Genomic DNA, 17,213 nt, shown 5'->3' with positions numbered 1-17,213 from the left:
CCCCATATGAGTGAGCACTGCCCTGTATGCAGGTATGCCAATAGCATGAAACTGGTGGTACATGCTTTCAAGGTTTTGTATCTTCTGCCTAATGGGAGAGGGGGGGGAAGAGAGAATGACTAGGGTGTGAATGACCGAAGAATACGTTGACTGCTTTACTGAGGCAGCATGAGATATAAATGGTATCAATTGGGGGCTGGGGAAGGGGGAAGGTTGTCTTGTGTGATAAAACGGGTATATGTAACAGTCTAAGCCATTCAGGCTGAATTTAAGTGATTCCAGATATTTAAAAAATCCTTTAACCTTTTTAATGTGAGCAGAAAGCTGAGTAATCTTTCTTCATATCCCCCTAACTAGGTAATTACAGAATGTGAGCCATATAACCTAGCTCAGCCAACTCCATAGTGTATAAGCAAGAATAAATTGTACACATCCTTCTTCTTAGATTGTCCCCCAGAATTGGAAGCGATTTTCAGCATTCAGCTTGTAGATCTTCATGTAACTGATGAGCCCCGTGTGATATCTGCAAATTATGCTGCACGTAGGGGCAGGAAGGACTTGATAAGCGGCCAGTGTGAGAGGCATCCCCTCACTCACAGTGGACTTCTGCTTGATCGAAAAGAAGAGGCTTGAACTGCTCCGTGCCTTTCACAATGCTCCTCCATTTTGAGGGCTTTCCCCCCGCAATATTTGAGTCCATCACAATATGTAATCTGGTGTTTAACATGCAAACACTGTGGCTTGCCCAGATGAATGTAACTTGACCCTCAATGCTGGGCTCTTGGTTTGGGAGAAGATTCTGAGATTGGCTTACTTATCCTGCCAATGAATTTGGATGATCAGCTTTGGTATACATACTTCCCCACACCAAAGCAACAGCAGTTTTCCGAAAAGAATACATTCATTATCAACATATCAACCTAATCAGCATCTTAAATAGCAAATACCTTGCAGCTTGAAGAAACTGCACATAAAACAATGTAAGAGGGCTTTTACAAATGGAAGGTCTCATGTTATGTCTGAGAGCCCAGTGTTTTATAGCCCAGTGTTTTAGTTTGGCAAGTTAATTTGACCCATCATATTTGCCATCAACAGCATTGTTCTTTCATTTCTTCCAAATCAGATAAAAGATAGAGAACCATGTTAGCACATCCTGGTCATCCCATATGGTCATGTAGTGTGTGTCTAACAGCAGCAAAGGGAAACTCCAACCATAATGTTTTTTGGATTGCTATTATCTTAAGGCACTATTTGCAACTTAAGGCAAGTAGGGGAATTAAGAACCAGAGGACATAGCTTTAAGATGAGAGGGGAAAGATTTAATAGGAGCCGGACGGGCAACTTTTTTCACTCAGAGGGTGGTGGGTATATGGAATGAGCTGCCAGAGGAGGTAGTTGAGGCAGATACAATAACAACATTCAAAAGACATATGGACAGGTACATACAGTACATGGATGGGAAAGGCTTAGAGGGATATGGACCAAATGCGAGCAGGTGGGACTAGTGCAGATGGGGCATTGGGGTACGCATGAATAAGTTGGGCTGAAGGGCCTGTTTCCATGCTGTGTGACTCTCTCCATCTAGCAAGGTTGTTTGTACCATGCTCATAGTTCAACCCAAGGCAACAATTAAAGATTGTGTTTACTTCCGTTTCCCTGTCTACATGAATGGACATGCGATAGTGAGTCAACTGCAGAAAACACTTTGGAAGAACCTCAAAATACTAACTGCTAATAAGAACAGAATCACAGAAAGTCCCATCCACTGACAATAAAGATTTTCTGCACGATCGTGCTGTGTTTAATTTATATTATCACTGTTAGTGACAATAACTGCTGTGTCACTAAAGTGTCTCCATTAGTGACAATAACAGACGCTTCAAAAATGGATGCATGAAGTCCCATCAGCTGATGGAAAATCTGAACCATGTCTTTGCCAAAAGTGTTATTCAATCAAAGTGAGCGTTTTAATTTTAGCGCTGTTTAAATTATTTTCCTTTATTAACAAGACAGATTGCGAGGAAATTTAAAACACAAAAATGGGTTCAATTTAAATCTTTTTGCAGATAGTTTGGGGTAGGAGAGAATAGGTTACAAAATCTTACAAAGTCCTGATAACCAAATTTTCATTACATGAAAGAAACATATAATAGAATTGTTCTGTATAGCAGCACAATTTATTCAACAATTTATGAAACACTCTAGACAAACAAATTAAGAGATTTATAACCTCGTACCTCACACGCCACCGTTTCAAAATATGGTTCAGGAACACATTCACAAATATTCCTCTGTGCATCACTTCCACAAGAACATACAATGACCTTTACACAGATACTGCCAATCTGCCCTTATCCTGTCCCTGAAACCTCAAGTTTAAAAAAAAATCTAAAAGCAAAGTCTTCATCTCCTATCACTCACAGCAGAAAAACCAGGTCAGCAGATAAATAGCTTGCACGGGTCTATTTAAAGTTCCCATTTAATTACACATAAATAAATATATACATGTGGAACACTATTTGCTTGCTCTGCCGAGGCTGTTGCTTCAAACTTGTGCTTTATTAATGTCTCACCATATTAATGTTCCCAAATTCTTGTCCCAAGATAATTCAATGTGCGTGCCCATTGCTTGAGACAAGCCTGGATTCAGGCCGTAATCGGTCCCGATAAAACCAGGCTAACTCTTTCCTCCTTTCTCGTCTCAATTAGAAAGTTGCCACTGCGCAGCCACCTCAACACAATCCTCCTGATGATTATTTTATTTGTCCTTTGTTATTAATTGCACGTTGAATGACTGTTTAATCTCTTTGATAATTAGAACAGTTTGGTCCGTGCCATCTGTCCCTGGTTATTTCCGATGTTTGGCCTCTTTGTCTGTGTTTTTAGTCCCGGATTCCCCTGAGGGATGGCTGTTGGATGAGCTCAGGAACATCTTATCCAGCCCCTTTATAGCCTCCACCAGGTAATTCTGGAAGGCAGTTAATGCAGCAATGATGGCGGGACTCCCAAAGCCGTGTGTAATCAGGCTGAAGTGAGTCAGGCAGCTCTGGACTCCCGCTTCAAGGATGGCTGAGGGGCGGCTGTTTCCTAGTGGAGACCGGTCCTGAGCTAATAAATCTGTAAATTCTTTACAGATCTGCCTGAAAAAGGAAGGAAATGGGGACAGTGAGTGTTGGTTGCTGACAGTATTTCGACTGAACAAATTCTGCAATTGTAAGAAGAGCTCTTTAATAATTATTTGGCTATTTTCAACCAGTACCAATATAAATCATACTTATCTTTACAGTGTTAACTTACAGAACTATGATCCAGAAGCCTGGATTAATGATTCCGAGACATGAATTCAAAATCATACCACAACAGCTGGGGAATTCAGATTTGAGTAATTAAATTAAATTAGTATGAAACTCTTGTATTAATAATGGTGACCTTGAAAGGACAGGATCATCATAAAAAGCATCAGATTTACTAATTTTCCTCAGGGAAGAAAGCCTGCCAACCTCATCCAGTCTGGTCTACATATGACTCCAGGCCCACCATCAAGGCTGGACCGCAAATTGAATTAACTCCAAGAGTCATCCAAGCTATTCAGTTCAAGGGGGAAATTTGGAATGGACAATGGATGTTGACTTTACCAGTAATATCGACATCTTTTGAATAGATGATAGAAAATAGGCATGCTTTAGTAGACACAAGGAACTGCAGATCCTGTAATCTTTAGCAAAAAAACACAAAGTACTGGAGTAACTCAGTGGGTCAGGCAGCATCTCTGGAGAAAATGGACAGGTGACAGTCTGATGAAGGGTACCGACATTAAACATTGCCTATCCATGCCCTCCATTTTTAAAAAGACCTTGGTTACAATATTAAAAATGCTCGTGTAGAAGGACAAATGTTGTGTGAAATGAAGGGGACTGAATCAACAGAGCCGATAAATCCATTGTCCACCAATGTTACATCAGCACCAGGGTGGATTTTACTCCTTTCACCAATGGACCAATTTCTTTCTTCTCAAAGTTGCATGGTTTGCTAATTCCTGCAAGAAAAACCAACTCATATGGTTGTGTCCCCAGCTTTCTAGCCCCTCCATCAATTTCCTGGAGAAACACTCAGCTCCTGTTTATAAATAGTTGAGAAAACGGGGCATGGTCTTCCCTTGTCATTTTCTCCGAATCCCATAAAATTGCTCCAATGATCTCCCCCAGATTTCACAAAATCAGCCTTGGCCTTCACGGCCTTTCGTTACGTGCGGAGCTGCTCTAAAGTTTTACACATCATTTGTTTGCCATTCACAGCTGTCACAGATCAAAAAAAGACATGGAAAATTCAGGCTGTGGAATGCCTTTAAGGCCGAGGACACAAGATTTGTTCCCGTAATCAGATGAATAGTTCTAATTTCTCACACATCAAAGCTTTTCAAGGGGAGTTGATCTCAGAAATCTTCATCATCGCACATTAGTTGACATGGCCATAATCAACTCAGTGACTTCTTGGTAATAGCCAAAGTAATTATAATGCCGTTCATTTTTTAAACTTTCAAAATTTAACAAAAACAAAGAAAATAGTATAAAGCTGCAGATGACACAGAAATTAATGGCATTGTTGAAAGTGGGGAGAGTAATTGGTCTGGTAATTTACGCAGCTGGTAATTTGGGCTGAGAAATGGCAGATGGAATATGATCCTGATAAGTGTGAGGTGATGTATTTTAGGGATCGAATTAGATGAGACATATATTGTGTAGAGGGTCACCGATGGGAGAATGAGGAACAAAGAAATGTTGTACGTCCAAAGATCCCTGAAGGTGGCAGCATAGGCAGACAGGACAGTAAAGAAAGCACCCAGGAAGCTTGCATTTATTAGCCTGGCCATGGAATACAAGTGCAGCGAGGTCTTGGCTAAACCACAGCCGAAAATGGGTACGGTTCTGGTCATCACATTGTAGGAAGGACATGATTGCAGAAGAGAGAGCGGAAATGGAGATGTTGCCTGGGATTGAAGGTTTCAGTTATGAGGAGAGACTGGATGGGCTGGTTTGGTTTTCCTTGGGTGGAAGGAGTCCCATGGGGAACCTAACGCACGTGTGCCCATAATTATAAGAAGCATAGATTGGGTAAATAGTACAGAAACCTTATCCCAAGTAGAGGTGTCTAATACCAAAGACCATAGGTTTAAGGTGAGGAATAGAAGGTCTAGCGGAGAATATGAAGATTGATTGCTTCAAGAGGGAAAATTATTCAGGCGGTAATTGAAGTCTGTGTGCACTCCCTGAGAAGATGTTGGAGGAAGACAATCTCACAACATTGAAGTTGTCAATGGACCAAGTGCTGGCAGATGGGACAGGAGAATACTTAATGAGATGGCCAAAATACCTGATTCTGTGCTCTGTGACTATATGATTGCTCAATGCCACTTCAAAGTTCTTTTGTTTTTGGAGTTTTAATGATATTTGGAAAAATTGAAAGGAGCCATTTTCATAATTTAAAAAAGATATATATTGTTTCTGTTTTTTGTAACATCTTTCTAAAATTCCATTTCTATTTATCGTGATTTCTTGTCCATTTAAAATGATTAAATATAAGAAGCATCCACGTAGAAAAAGTATATTTGCAGATTTGTCTGTGTTTAGTTAGTTTCCTGGCAAACGGGCTCTGCCCAGCAGCCCTGCCCAAGCCAGGTCTTTCTATTCAAATTAATTAGCCCAAGGCTAATCCTTCTACGGATGGACGGCCCCACTCGATTGCTTTATTCATGTTTACAATTTAAAAAAATGAAGGATTTCATTCCAAGGTGGAGATCACAATTAGACGCAGCCAGCATCATCAGAGGTCCACACCACCCTGGCCACGCTCTCATTTCACACCTGCCATCGAGAAGAAGACAGAGAAGTCTGAAAACTGTAACGTCCAGGCTCTGGAGCAGCTTCTCCCCAACAACCATCAGCGTATTAAACACTACACCTCCAACTAAACTCTGAACTCCATAGACTTGGGGGCATTGTTTTTAATCTTTGCACTATTAATGCTTGTTTTTTTTAATATCCTGAACTTTTCTGCTGTCTATTATGGTGTTCACAGAGTACCATGTGTACATATCTGTTGTGTTGCAGAAAGTAAGAATTTCATTGTAGTAAAAAGGAACTGCAGATGCTGGTTTTCACCAAAGATAGACACAAAATGCTGGAGTAACTCAGTGGGTCAGGCAGCAGCACTGGAGAAAATGGATAGGTGATATTTTGGGTCGGGACCCTTCTACGGTCTGAAGAAGAATCCCAACCAGAAACGTCACCTATTCGTTTTGATCAGAGATGCTGCCTGACCTGCTGAGTTACTCCAGCATTTTGTGTCTATCTTAAGAATTTTATTGTTTCGTTTCAGGACCTATGACAATAAAACACTTTGACTCTTGAATCCCACCCCCCCTCCATGCTGTGTTACAGCATCAGCCCATTTTGACAAAACAGACCCTAATTCTTGGTGGCACACAGAGGAGGGGGGCTCGCCAATACCAGACAGGGATCTAGATCATGCACCAAGCAAACAATAGTAGCTACCGCTCATCAAGGGAACAGATCAGAGGGGGATGGGTTGGGCTGCTCGAGCTGACAGCTGAATAAGGCCCTAGGCCTGGAAACAGCTGCCGGTTCGATGCCCGGAAGGTGCTGTGTGCACTTGTGTCACACAGAAAAATAATAAAACATTTTTGGGAAGTAAATCAAAATGACCAAAACAAAATGCGCAGAATAAAAAAAAATATATAGACAGGCTTAGGAATGATTTGAACAGAAGTGGTGTTCCTCTGTGTCTAGTGCAGGGATCACACGCAGAGGCACATCTTTAAATGAGTTTTACCGTGCTCCCAATACCCATAGGATATGGAAACAAAATGTGAAATAATTATAGGCTACGTACTATAACAGATGCAAATGTCTGGTAGTGAACTACCAGGCAATGATTCAATTAACAAGTTCTAATGTCACCATGAACCACGAGAGCAACATGGCTCATGAACCTCAGTATAAACCACAGAATTCATCTTCTACAACTATTTCACATTTGTGTTTTTAAAATGCTGGCCTGGCCTCACCCAGTACAATAAATGTGGAGTGACATTGTGTAGAAAATGATGAAAGTGGGAAAGAGTAAAATCATGAACGCATGTGGTGATACGTGATGTTGAACCACTGTTTGACTTCACAATGGCAGATTGTAGCGAATACAGGCCATGCTCACATATATACCATAATGGATTCATGCAGAAAGGAATGGGATGGTATACGTTATTGTCACATGTGACAAGACACTGTGAAATTTTTCGCTTGTATATCCCAAGGTATGCAAGTAGTTCCCACATAAACATAGATGACAAAGTTACAAAGTATCCCTTGCCAGCTCCTCCGTTGGTCCCTCCACACCAGGTCAGGCAGCATCTCTGGAGAACATGGATAGGTGACGTTTCAGGCCCAGACCCTTCTTTTAAAATGCATCTGTTTCTACACAGAGTACTGGAGTAGTTTAGCTGGTTCAGCAGAATCTCAGCAGAACATGGATAGGCGATTCTTTGGGATGATGCTTTGACCTGAAACATTGATCGTCTATCTATGTTCTTCGAAGATGCTGGCCGACTGAGCTACTCCAACACTTTGTGCCATCCCCAGCATCAAGTCAATTACTGATGGAAAGTTATTGACTTGAAATGTCACTTGTTTTACTCTCCATGGATAACATCAGACCTGCTGAGTATTTCAAGCATTGTTTTTCACTTTAGATGTCCAGCATCAGCGTTTATTTTTAACTTTTTCATTACAGCCTAATTCCTTTAGACTTTTGTTCATATTGAGAGGGACTTCAGAAAGGCACATCCTGGAGTTATTTGGAAGCCAAACGCTTAAATACATTACATTTCATTATCTCTGTGTTTCCCTCTACCCTGAATCTCATTCTGAAGAAGGGTCTCGACCCTAAACGTTACCTTTTCCTTCTATCCAGAGATGTTGCCTGTCTTGCTGAGTTACTCCAACATTTTGTGTCTATCTTCAGTGTAAACCAGCATCTGCTGTTCCTTCCTACACATATTTAAATGCATTTTCCAGAATGACAGCCCTTGTTTATAAATTCATGACTTCAGCACTAGCGCAGAATCCAGTTCATCAAGATGGAAGATTTCAGTATCTTCTTTTTCTCTGTTTGTGTACCTTGGTGTAACAGAACTAATACAACAATATACAATTGGCAATTGGACTTTGAGGATACGAGGTCTAATTGTCAAGTAAACAAAGCCTCAGGACAGTCAGAGAAAAGAGAGTTCGGTATTTTGAAAAACGCAAGGAATCATGGGATTTGTCAAAGGTCATTTGTGATAAAGAAAAAGCTAACGAAGCGCTGGCTGTATAAACTGTGTATAAATTCTTATCTGTATTCAGAATTTATGTGTAAAAATATATTTAACTTGAGGAACGGGGTGCCAGGTAACGGGAGAGCGGGGTGTAACAGCAAGAGAGAGAGAGAGAGGGGCAGATGCAAGTGGGAGGATGGACCGGTGGAGAGACATTCTCGGCAGCTGCACTGCTGCGCGCACACAGACCTGCGCCTCATCCACAGCCAGCATCAAACCTGGGTCCCCGGTGCCGTAAGAACTGCCAAACCGAACAGGCCCCCTGGGAGCCAGAGCAGAGCCGAGCCAGAGCCAGCGCCCTCCCCCCTCCACTCAGGCGGCAAGCCCCAGGGCCGCCACCACCCCGGGCCGGCGCCCCACCAGTCCAGGGCTGCCGGCGGCCAGACGGGACAAGCAGAGCTGAGCTGGGAGGGGACGGCCTAGCAGCAACTCAACAGTTCCCGTAGCGCCAGTGAACCGGGCCCACCCCAACCACAAACGAAATGCAGGCCTGCACACACGCTGCAGCAAATGTCGAGAATGTTTATCGTGAGTGACCTATGACCTGGGCATGCGCTGGCGGAATACCAAACTCGCTTATTAATTACTATTTGGTCTGTATTTCAGAATATAATACTGAGTGTAGGGTCCATAAATCATCATCCTTTATCCATCTCTCCACAGATCTCCTTAAATCAGAACAAAAAGCTGAATATGACTTTAATACAAAACCCAAAACAAAATCCCTTAAATATTGCCAAAAGTATTTGAAAAAAAAAGGGAAATAATGCAATTTAACATTTGCACTCAAAAAAATATTCCTTTGAATAATGATGGATCACGATTTATTTGCAGAAAGGTGGTGTGTTCAGCACATTTCACGCTCTGAATTAAAACATTCATTCTCCAGCTCCTTTTCCCTCAACATTCAGAAAAACAAAGAACCGATTGCAGGATGAGGAAAGGAGCACTTCCATAAGCACTAAGAAAATCATATTCAGGTGAGGAAATTCTTTACACTGTGCGAGGATGGTAGCATCATGGGAATTGCAGACACAGATGTAGTTAGGTTAATAGAGGGAGAGCTTGGGGAAAAATAGCAGCAGCAAAACCCTGACATTTGACAATGACTGAAGTCCCTGAAATGAATCTGGACTCCAAAGCATGAAAAACAATTATTATGGCTGACTTTGTGAAACATGTAATTTTTTTAATGGGTTTTTATCCACAGCTTCGTAGTTAACAAATGATGGTCTAAAGATTGTTGCTTCATATTATGAGGAGTATATATTTTACTAATTTTTTGCTAGAATCTTCGGACTCGCTATTTAAACCTGGTTGATTTCACAAATTACATATCACTGCATTGCACATATTACTTAATCCAGATTAGTTTAAATGTTGCTTTACCATATCCCAGGTTTTGGTCATTTGGAACACTGTGCTCGGCATGGAGAGGAGGAGGTATTCATGATTCTTTCACTGCTTAAGGTTTTAGACTAGATTAAGTCACAATTACATTTCTTCCACACAGGAAGGAAAGGGGATGGGGGATTTGGGCAAATGTACTGCAACTTCAGAGTTGAAAGAAAGGGAATGAGTCTGTGGAATGATCTGCCTGGTGGAGGCCAGTTCTCAGGATACTTTCAAGAGAGAGCTAGATAGGGCTCTTAAAGATAGTGGAGTCAGGGGATATGGGGAGGAGGCAGGAACGGGGTATTGTATGGTTGTGAGAGGTCTCCAAAGAGTCGTAGCATCTTTCTGGTCGCAGCTGAATTTTCAACATTGAAATATTCGGCGACCTATCATGCGTGCCGGCAGTCGCCTGTAACGTTTGCATAAGTGGGACAGGCCCTTAAGGGTTTGGACACACTAGAGGCAGGAAACATGTTCCCGATGTTGCGGGAGTCCAGAACCAGGGGCCACAGTTTAAGAATAAGGGATACGCCATTTAGAACGGAGATGAGGAAACACTTTTCCACACAGAGAGTTGCGAGTCTGTGGAATTCCCTGCCTCAGACGGCAGTGGAGGCCGGTTCTCTGGATACTTTCAAGAGAAAGCTAGATAGGGCTCTTAAAAATTGTGGAGTCAGGAGATATGGGGAGAAGGAAGGAACAGGGTACTGATTGTGGATGATCAGCCATGATCACATTGAATGACGGTGCTGGCTCGAAGGGCTGAATGGCCTACTCCTGCACCTATTGTCTATTGTCTATTGAATGTCAGAGTACAATGCAGAGACCTGATTGGCAATAATCCCTGACTGGCAATAAATTTCTATGCACATGGATTCCACTCGTCTCATTCATTGTAACTGAATGAATGTCATTGTTACTGTTTCCAGTAGATCCATCATTCACTTACCTGTAAACATCATTCTTGATTCCCACTTTCAGTCAGTCTTTCTAAATCCGACTCTCAGGTGAATAGATAACATGTCAGATGGAGCTTAAATGCTCTTGGCTCAATCAAAGCCAGTAATGGATCCCTGGGTAAAATTACAGGATTCGCCACTGCCTGGAGTGCAGCTTCATTTTCAGTGGTTGTGTTAAACAATCTAGAAAGCTTCACAGGGGAAAACATCACACTCCACTGAAACCCTAACACTGTCATTTCTAGCCTAGTGCCTCTTACTAGCAGAGCTGTCAAATTAATGGTGACAATAACAGGGATTCAATGCAACACCAATTCTATGAAATATTACAAAGGTTATTCGTCGAAGTAAATTTAATGATATCACGGTGTTAAGCCCTGTGGGTTCAAGGTTGTTGGCAGGTGTACAAATTCCAGTTTAAACAAAATATACCCTGATGGCAATGCTCGAAAAACATTACATCATGACCTATTAATTAACAGCAGACAAGGAAATTTGCCAGTTACTCCCCAATAAACAATGACACATCAGATACCGCACCGACATATCACCAGGACAAAACATTACTAACCTAGAGCCTATCCTGTGGGCAAATAAAAACACATCGGGGGGGCTACATTCCACAGCCCCTGAAAATCCACGCAGGAAATGAGATTGGCAAGCGACCTGAGCACGTTCAGTGTACTGGAGGCCACCCACCAAATACTGTGCGCAGTGCTGGCCCGCAGCAACGTATTCCGGAAACACGGAATCAATTTCCACATGAACATCAACGACACCTGCCTCATCACCACTCGAACCTCTCTATTGTCTCTAAACCATCTATCGATGCTCAGTGAACTGAACCTCCTCCAGTCATGTATTGAGAAGCCTGAAACCGCCACAAGCTTCAACCCCAAAACAAACATTTCTTCCTTCTGATAACCTTCTGTATAGGAACCAAACTCAGCACAATCTTGACATCAAACGTGACCCTCGAAAATCTTTAGAACACATATTTGCTGAGTCTCACAACCTGTTATTTCCACCTATTACACTGTCTGACTCCATCCCACACCAGCACAATTGCCTGTGAGACCTTCTTGTATGCCTTTGTTCACACTAGGATATTCCCGCTTTCCTCATTTTATCCTCTATTATCATCATGGAATCGAGAACTCTGTTGCTTATTTCCTAAAACCAACCAAGTGTCATCCACCAATCATTGCTAATGCACGTCAGCTCCCAATTAGGCAAATCCACACCTTTTCTATTTGTTCTCATTTTTAACTTCCTCATCTCTATCTCTGTAATTTCCCAACTCCTATAAGTTTTAGATATCTGCCTTACTACAGTTTGTATCTCTAATTCATCTACACGTGTAATCATTATGTTGTTGCTGGCCATTGTTCCAGTTTCAAAGCCCTAAACTCTGCATTTCCTTCCTTAATCTGTCTACAGAAGGGTCCCGACCTGAATCAACACCTAACCATTCCCTCCAGAGATGCAGCCAGCTGAATTATTCCAACACTTTATGCTGTACTCTCCCTCAGTGTTTCACTGACTCTTAAAGTGTTTTTCCACTTTGTTGCCCCTATTATATAATTCTTCAAAGATGAGTCCATTTGTGATTCAATAGGGAGGCATGGTGAGACGGCTACATTAATTTAAGGCCATCCCCCACTACTTAAAGCCTGCCTTCATCTCCTGAAGCAAAGATATGTTGTTGCTCGAGAAAGTGTTGGCAAGATCTCTACAACTGAAATTGAAGTGGAAGGCTGTTAAAAAATAATGCCATACGGATGATCGAAGTTTTCATGATTTTAAACATAGCATTGGAGGCTTGGTGGAGGAGAGGGAAAGGAAGATAAATGACCTGCATGCAGAGAACGACTAAAAAAAACAATCAGAGGATTGCCTAAAAGGCATTGAGAGCAGGAACCACTGGAGCCCATTGCCATGAATCCTGCAGATCTGTATTCAGTTCCGTGAGAAATTCAATGACCTTAAATAACTTTAGACTTTAGAGATACAGCGTGGAAACAGGCCCTTTGGCCCCACAAGAGTCCGTGCCGACTAGCAATCATCCCATTCTACAGCAATATTCTACACTCTACAGACAATTTAGTTTTTTACCGGCCAATTAACCCACAAACCTGTACGTCTTTGGAGTTTGCGAGTTAACCCGAGCACCCGGAGAAAACCTATGGACTCACAGGGAGAACGTACAAACTCTGTACAGACACCAACCGTAGTCAGGATCGAACCCGGGTGACTAGTGGTCTCTAAGCCGCCACATCCAGACATCAAAACAGCTTCTTCCCATGAGCAGCAGCTACTCTACGCAGCAGCCAAAAGTCTGTAGCCTCTTTTTACTCTGGTACTTCATTTTCACGTGGTTAAATTGTAATGTTTTATTTTTAATTGTCAATTGACAATTTTTAATTGTCTGCTGTTTATCGTGTTTTTACCACGTGCGAGCAGAGCACCAAGTCAAATTCCTTGTATGTATATATACTTGGCCAATAAATTTATTCTGATTCTGGTTCGGATAAGGCAGCAACTCTACCGCTGCGATACTGGGCCGCCCTCAAAGTTATTAAAATTACTGAATGCAATTTCAAATGCCGTATCCAAACAACTACACATAGGGTGATCATGCTTCTCAAAGCGGCCACAAGGAGGCAAGCTATTTAAAACCTCAATGCACGTTTTGTCAGGTGTGGTCCCACCATGGTTCTATGCAACAGGAGGCCCTGTGAGTGTACAGGCCTCTTTGTAAAGGATTGAGCTGGTTCTGAATTGCTTGTTCTAGTAATTACAAAAGTATTCTTGCAAATAAAAATAAATTTCACTAAATTTCAAAATAAACTCCACTATCAATACTGTTTTAATCCGGATGACGTATGTGGGCAGGATCAGTGATCAGCCCCTTGCAGGTCAGGCAGGAGATAGGTTGCTGCCAACATTGCAAGTGGCCTGGCTTTGCGACATATCAAAGCAGACAGAGCAATCACTCACAGGGTCAAGCCGGCTCAGACTGAGCTGGGGTGGGTGATGGATCATGTGGACTCCATTGCCACTGCTGCTGCCTCTATTCTCCCTGCCATGGTCTCTGCTCTCTCTACCAGAACCACACCCACCCTTGCAAAAATGAACCATTCATAGTCGGAGCAATACAAGGAGAGAGTTTCCCTCTGTTTGTGGCATTCCTCCACCAGGGAGAAGCTGGAGTAGAATGGGTTGACACTCCCAGTGGATGCACTCTCATTTACTCACTCCCAACATATTACGCTACATGAGCCCTCCACACACTTGCCTCTGTCCCATTGCTCTCACCAATGCTGCCACAGTCTCCAGCTCTCCAGTCCACACTCTGCCAGCAAGGACGGCTGACAAACCATCAGAGTCTTTTATGGCTCAGGGGAGGATGGGACCAATGCCAGCCTTCATAACCGGCCCTGAATTCATTCAGCCCAGAATGGGTACTGGCAATCTGGACTTTCCCAACTGAACAGTGATAGATTGCCATCTTAATCACAGGACAGTTTTCAGCCCCATCACTCACCCGCTAACAGTCTCTATCCATCATAGCTGGGATCCAGTATTAAAGTGTTCCACCACACTGTGACACTTAACTCCGGAGAAGCCCCTGGAACCAGCAACTCAATGGAAGCAGCCAATTCACACAGAAACATATTGGACATCCCTGTATCACTCCAGGCAAAGAGGCAGGAGGAGTAAATCGGATTGGGAAGGTATTCCTGGAAGTCCTAATCCCGCAGGAAGAGACAGCATTGGCCACCAGTCATTACTGAGGTCATGGCCTTACGAGTGGCAGGAATGACCCAAGACAACCAAAACTTCATTCAGATCTTTCTGTTCAAAACTTACTTTGCACACATCCTTAGTGTCTTCTGACAGACAATGTAAGCGCCTCAGTGGAAACTGAAACTGCTGCCGTAATGGTTTTGGATTCGAGTAAGCAGAGGTGTGTCAAGGAAGATCACTTGGCAGACTGACTGACAGCGCTATGTGCCTTCTCCACCAGCCACATGGAAGCTCTGGTCCACCTGCTTTACTTTACTTTAGAGATACCGCGTGGTAACAGGACCTTCGGCCACTGAGTCCACGCCTACCAGCGATCACTCGCATTAACCTACACACTAGGAAAAATTTACAATTTTACAGAAGCCAATTAACCTACAAACTTGTACATGTTTGAAGTGTGGGAGGAAACCGGAGCACGCAGAGGAAACCCACGTGGTCACAGGGAAAACGGGAAAACTCCACACAGACAGCACCCAAGGTCAGGATCGAACCTGGTATCTGGTGCTGCAAGGCAGCAAGTCTACCACTGCGCCGACCCGTAGTGCTTATGAGCACTATCACACAGAGAGGCACTTGGAAGGCAGGCAGAAAGACAAGTTTCAAGGATGGCTGACTTTTGTATGGCACAACTGAATTTATAACATAGACTTATTTTGTGGGAGCTTTTATTTCTGTGGCTGGTTGAACAATTACATTGTGTAGCAGAAAGCCGACTGCCACGACAAACCACGACACCGACCCTCCTGAGTGCTGCAGAGCTCCCACACAGCAGCAGTGGCCCACATGTGGTCTGGCATTCTGGTTTCCATCGATTGCAAGCTGCCTGCATGTACAAGGACAAGCTTGTGAGCCAAAACATCAGCAGAAGTCTCTTGTCACCCAATATCCAAACTTAGGTATGCCCTGGAGGTTCAAATGCAGCCAGCAACGTGGACTGGTACAAAATGAAGTTAACGTGACCACAGTTAGGAAGCCAATGGCCACAAGCCCACTTGAACATTGGGTAGAAATACAAGAGTAGAAATCACTTTTGTTTCCATTACAGGACAGTTATAACATGGATAGTGTGTGTTCCATTCAAGGCACTTTGGGACAGGCTTCAAAGCTGCTGGTGAATATTGTATACTACTTCACAACATAGTTCATAGTTCTGAGCATCTGTGCATTAACAGGTCATGGAACTTAGAAGAAAAAACACAAAATTGATTGATTGAAAGATGCAGCATGGAAATAGGCCCATCGGCCCACACCGACCATCAATCACCCATTCACACTAGTTCTATCTTATCCCACTTTCTCATCCACCCCCTACACATTAGGAGCAATTTACGGAAGCCAATTAACCTGCAAACCCGCACGTCTTTGGGATGTAGCAGGAAACCGGAGCTCCCAAAGGAAACCCACGCAGTCACAGGGAGAACGGGCAAACTCCACACAGAGGGCACCCAAGGTCAGGATCAAACTTGGGTGAGGCAGCAGCTCTACCAGCCGCGCCATTGAGCTGTCCCTCACCAAAGTATGAAAAATGAAAGCTCCTGCATTTTAATCTAAATATTATTTTGTAGCAATATTAATTTTAATGAAGAAGAAAATATCCACCCCTTTTCCTTTCTAATCATTTAAATCCATTAAATGAAAATAGGAGAGAGTGTCCACTTCACTCAAATAGCCTATTACAGCTCTGGGTTATTCATTTCTATAACTGCTATTTAGCACTTTCAAGAAGAGTGTTTTATTTATGAGTTTTGGAACATTATTAAATATTGTGTTGACAAAAAATATATATTTTGTTCATTAAAACTGCATTTTCAGATTGCTTTAACCTTTACCAGCACTGCTTGCATTAAATGCTTCTTAGCAGATGTAGCAGAATAAGAGATTTGAAAACAAAACTCTTCAATGTTTAGAACTGTATACACAGTTATAAAACTACATGCAGATCCCAGAAGATTATTCTTAATAAATGTTCAATCCAACAGTAGGATTCTATCAAGAACTTTAATTTGACTGTAGAACCCTTGGATAGAGTTCAAGGAGTGTTGCACATACCATGAATGCAATATTCAGGACAAACAAGATTCAGTTAACCAACAGTGCAAGAAAATGTTTCGAGATTCCTTGCTTTTCCATCAATCCGTCTTAAAAAAAGCCAACTTTCGATCTTCACAGGAAAATGTTTTTTTAAGGGAATCAAAAGATAGGTTGGGAAAATAGCTTGTAGGAGATGAGTTTCGATTTTATTGAATGGTCAGGCAAAGGCTGAATAGCCCAGTCCAGCACATATTCCTTTATTATGTTATTTTTGCTGGGTTTTTTTCTGATTATAATAGTCAGAGTCATGCAACATGGAAACAGACCATCATTGCCTTGGGCAGGTTGCCCATTACACCAGGTCCACCTGCCCACATATGGCCCATAACCATCTAATCCTTTCCTATCCATGTACCTGTCCAAATGTTTTTTTTAAATATTGTTATTGTACCTGCCTCAATTATTTCCTCCAGCATTTCATTCCACATGCCCATGACCCTCTGTATGAAAAAGGTTTCCCCAGAGATTCCCATTAAATCTTTCCCCTCTCACCTTAAACCAGTGGTTCCCAACGTGGGGCGTACGCCCCACAGGGGGGCAATTTGATTTTTAAGGGGGGCAATTGA

At 42.5% G+C, this 17,213-nt stretch overlaps 1 protein-coding gene across 8 annotated transcripts in view; it reads right to left on the bottom strand.

Annotated features, from left to right (window-relative positions):
- Positions 1 to 1,965: 1,965 nt before the first annotated feature.
- LOC129709733 (transcription factor AP-2-beta-like) overlaps positions 1,966 to 17,213 on the bottom strand; it is an 81,254-nt gene continuing 66,006 nt past the window's right edge. For all 8 annotated transcript variants that reach the window (XM_055656267.1, XM_055656269.1, XM_055656268.1 and 5 more), the window contains one exon: positions 1,966 to 3,140. In XM_055656267.1, coding sequence (XP_055512242.1) covers positions 2,849 to 3,140 — 292 coding nt within the window. In that variant the 3' untranslated portion in view covers positions 1,966 to 2,848. The remainder of the gene's footprint in view (positions 3,141 to 17,213) is intronic.

Source organism: Leucoraja erinacea, chromosome 26, assembly GCF_028641065.1.
Source record: "Leucoraja erinacea ecotype New England chromosome 26, Leri_hhj_1, whole genome shotgun sequence".
Taxonomy (NCBI): Eukaryota; Metazoa; Chordata; class Chondrichthyes; order Rajiformes; family Rajidae; genus Leucoraja; species Leucoraja erinaceus.
This window is presented reverse-complemented; position numbering and strand designations above follow the sequence as displayed.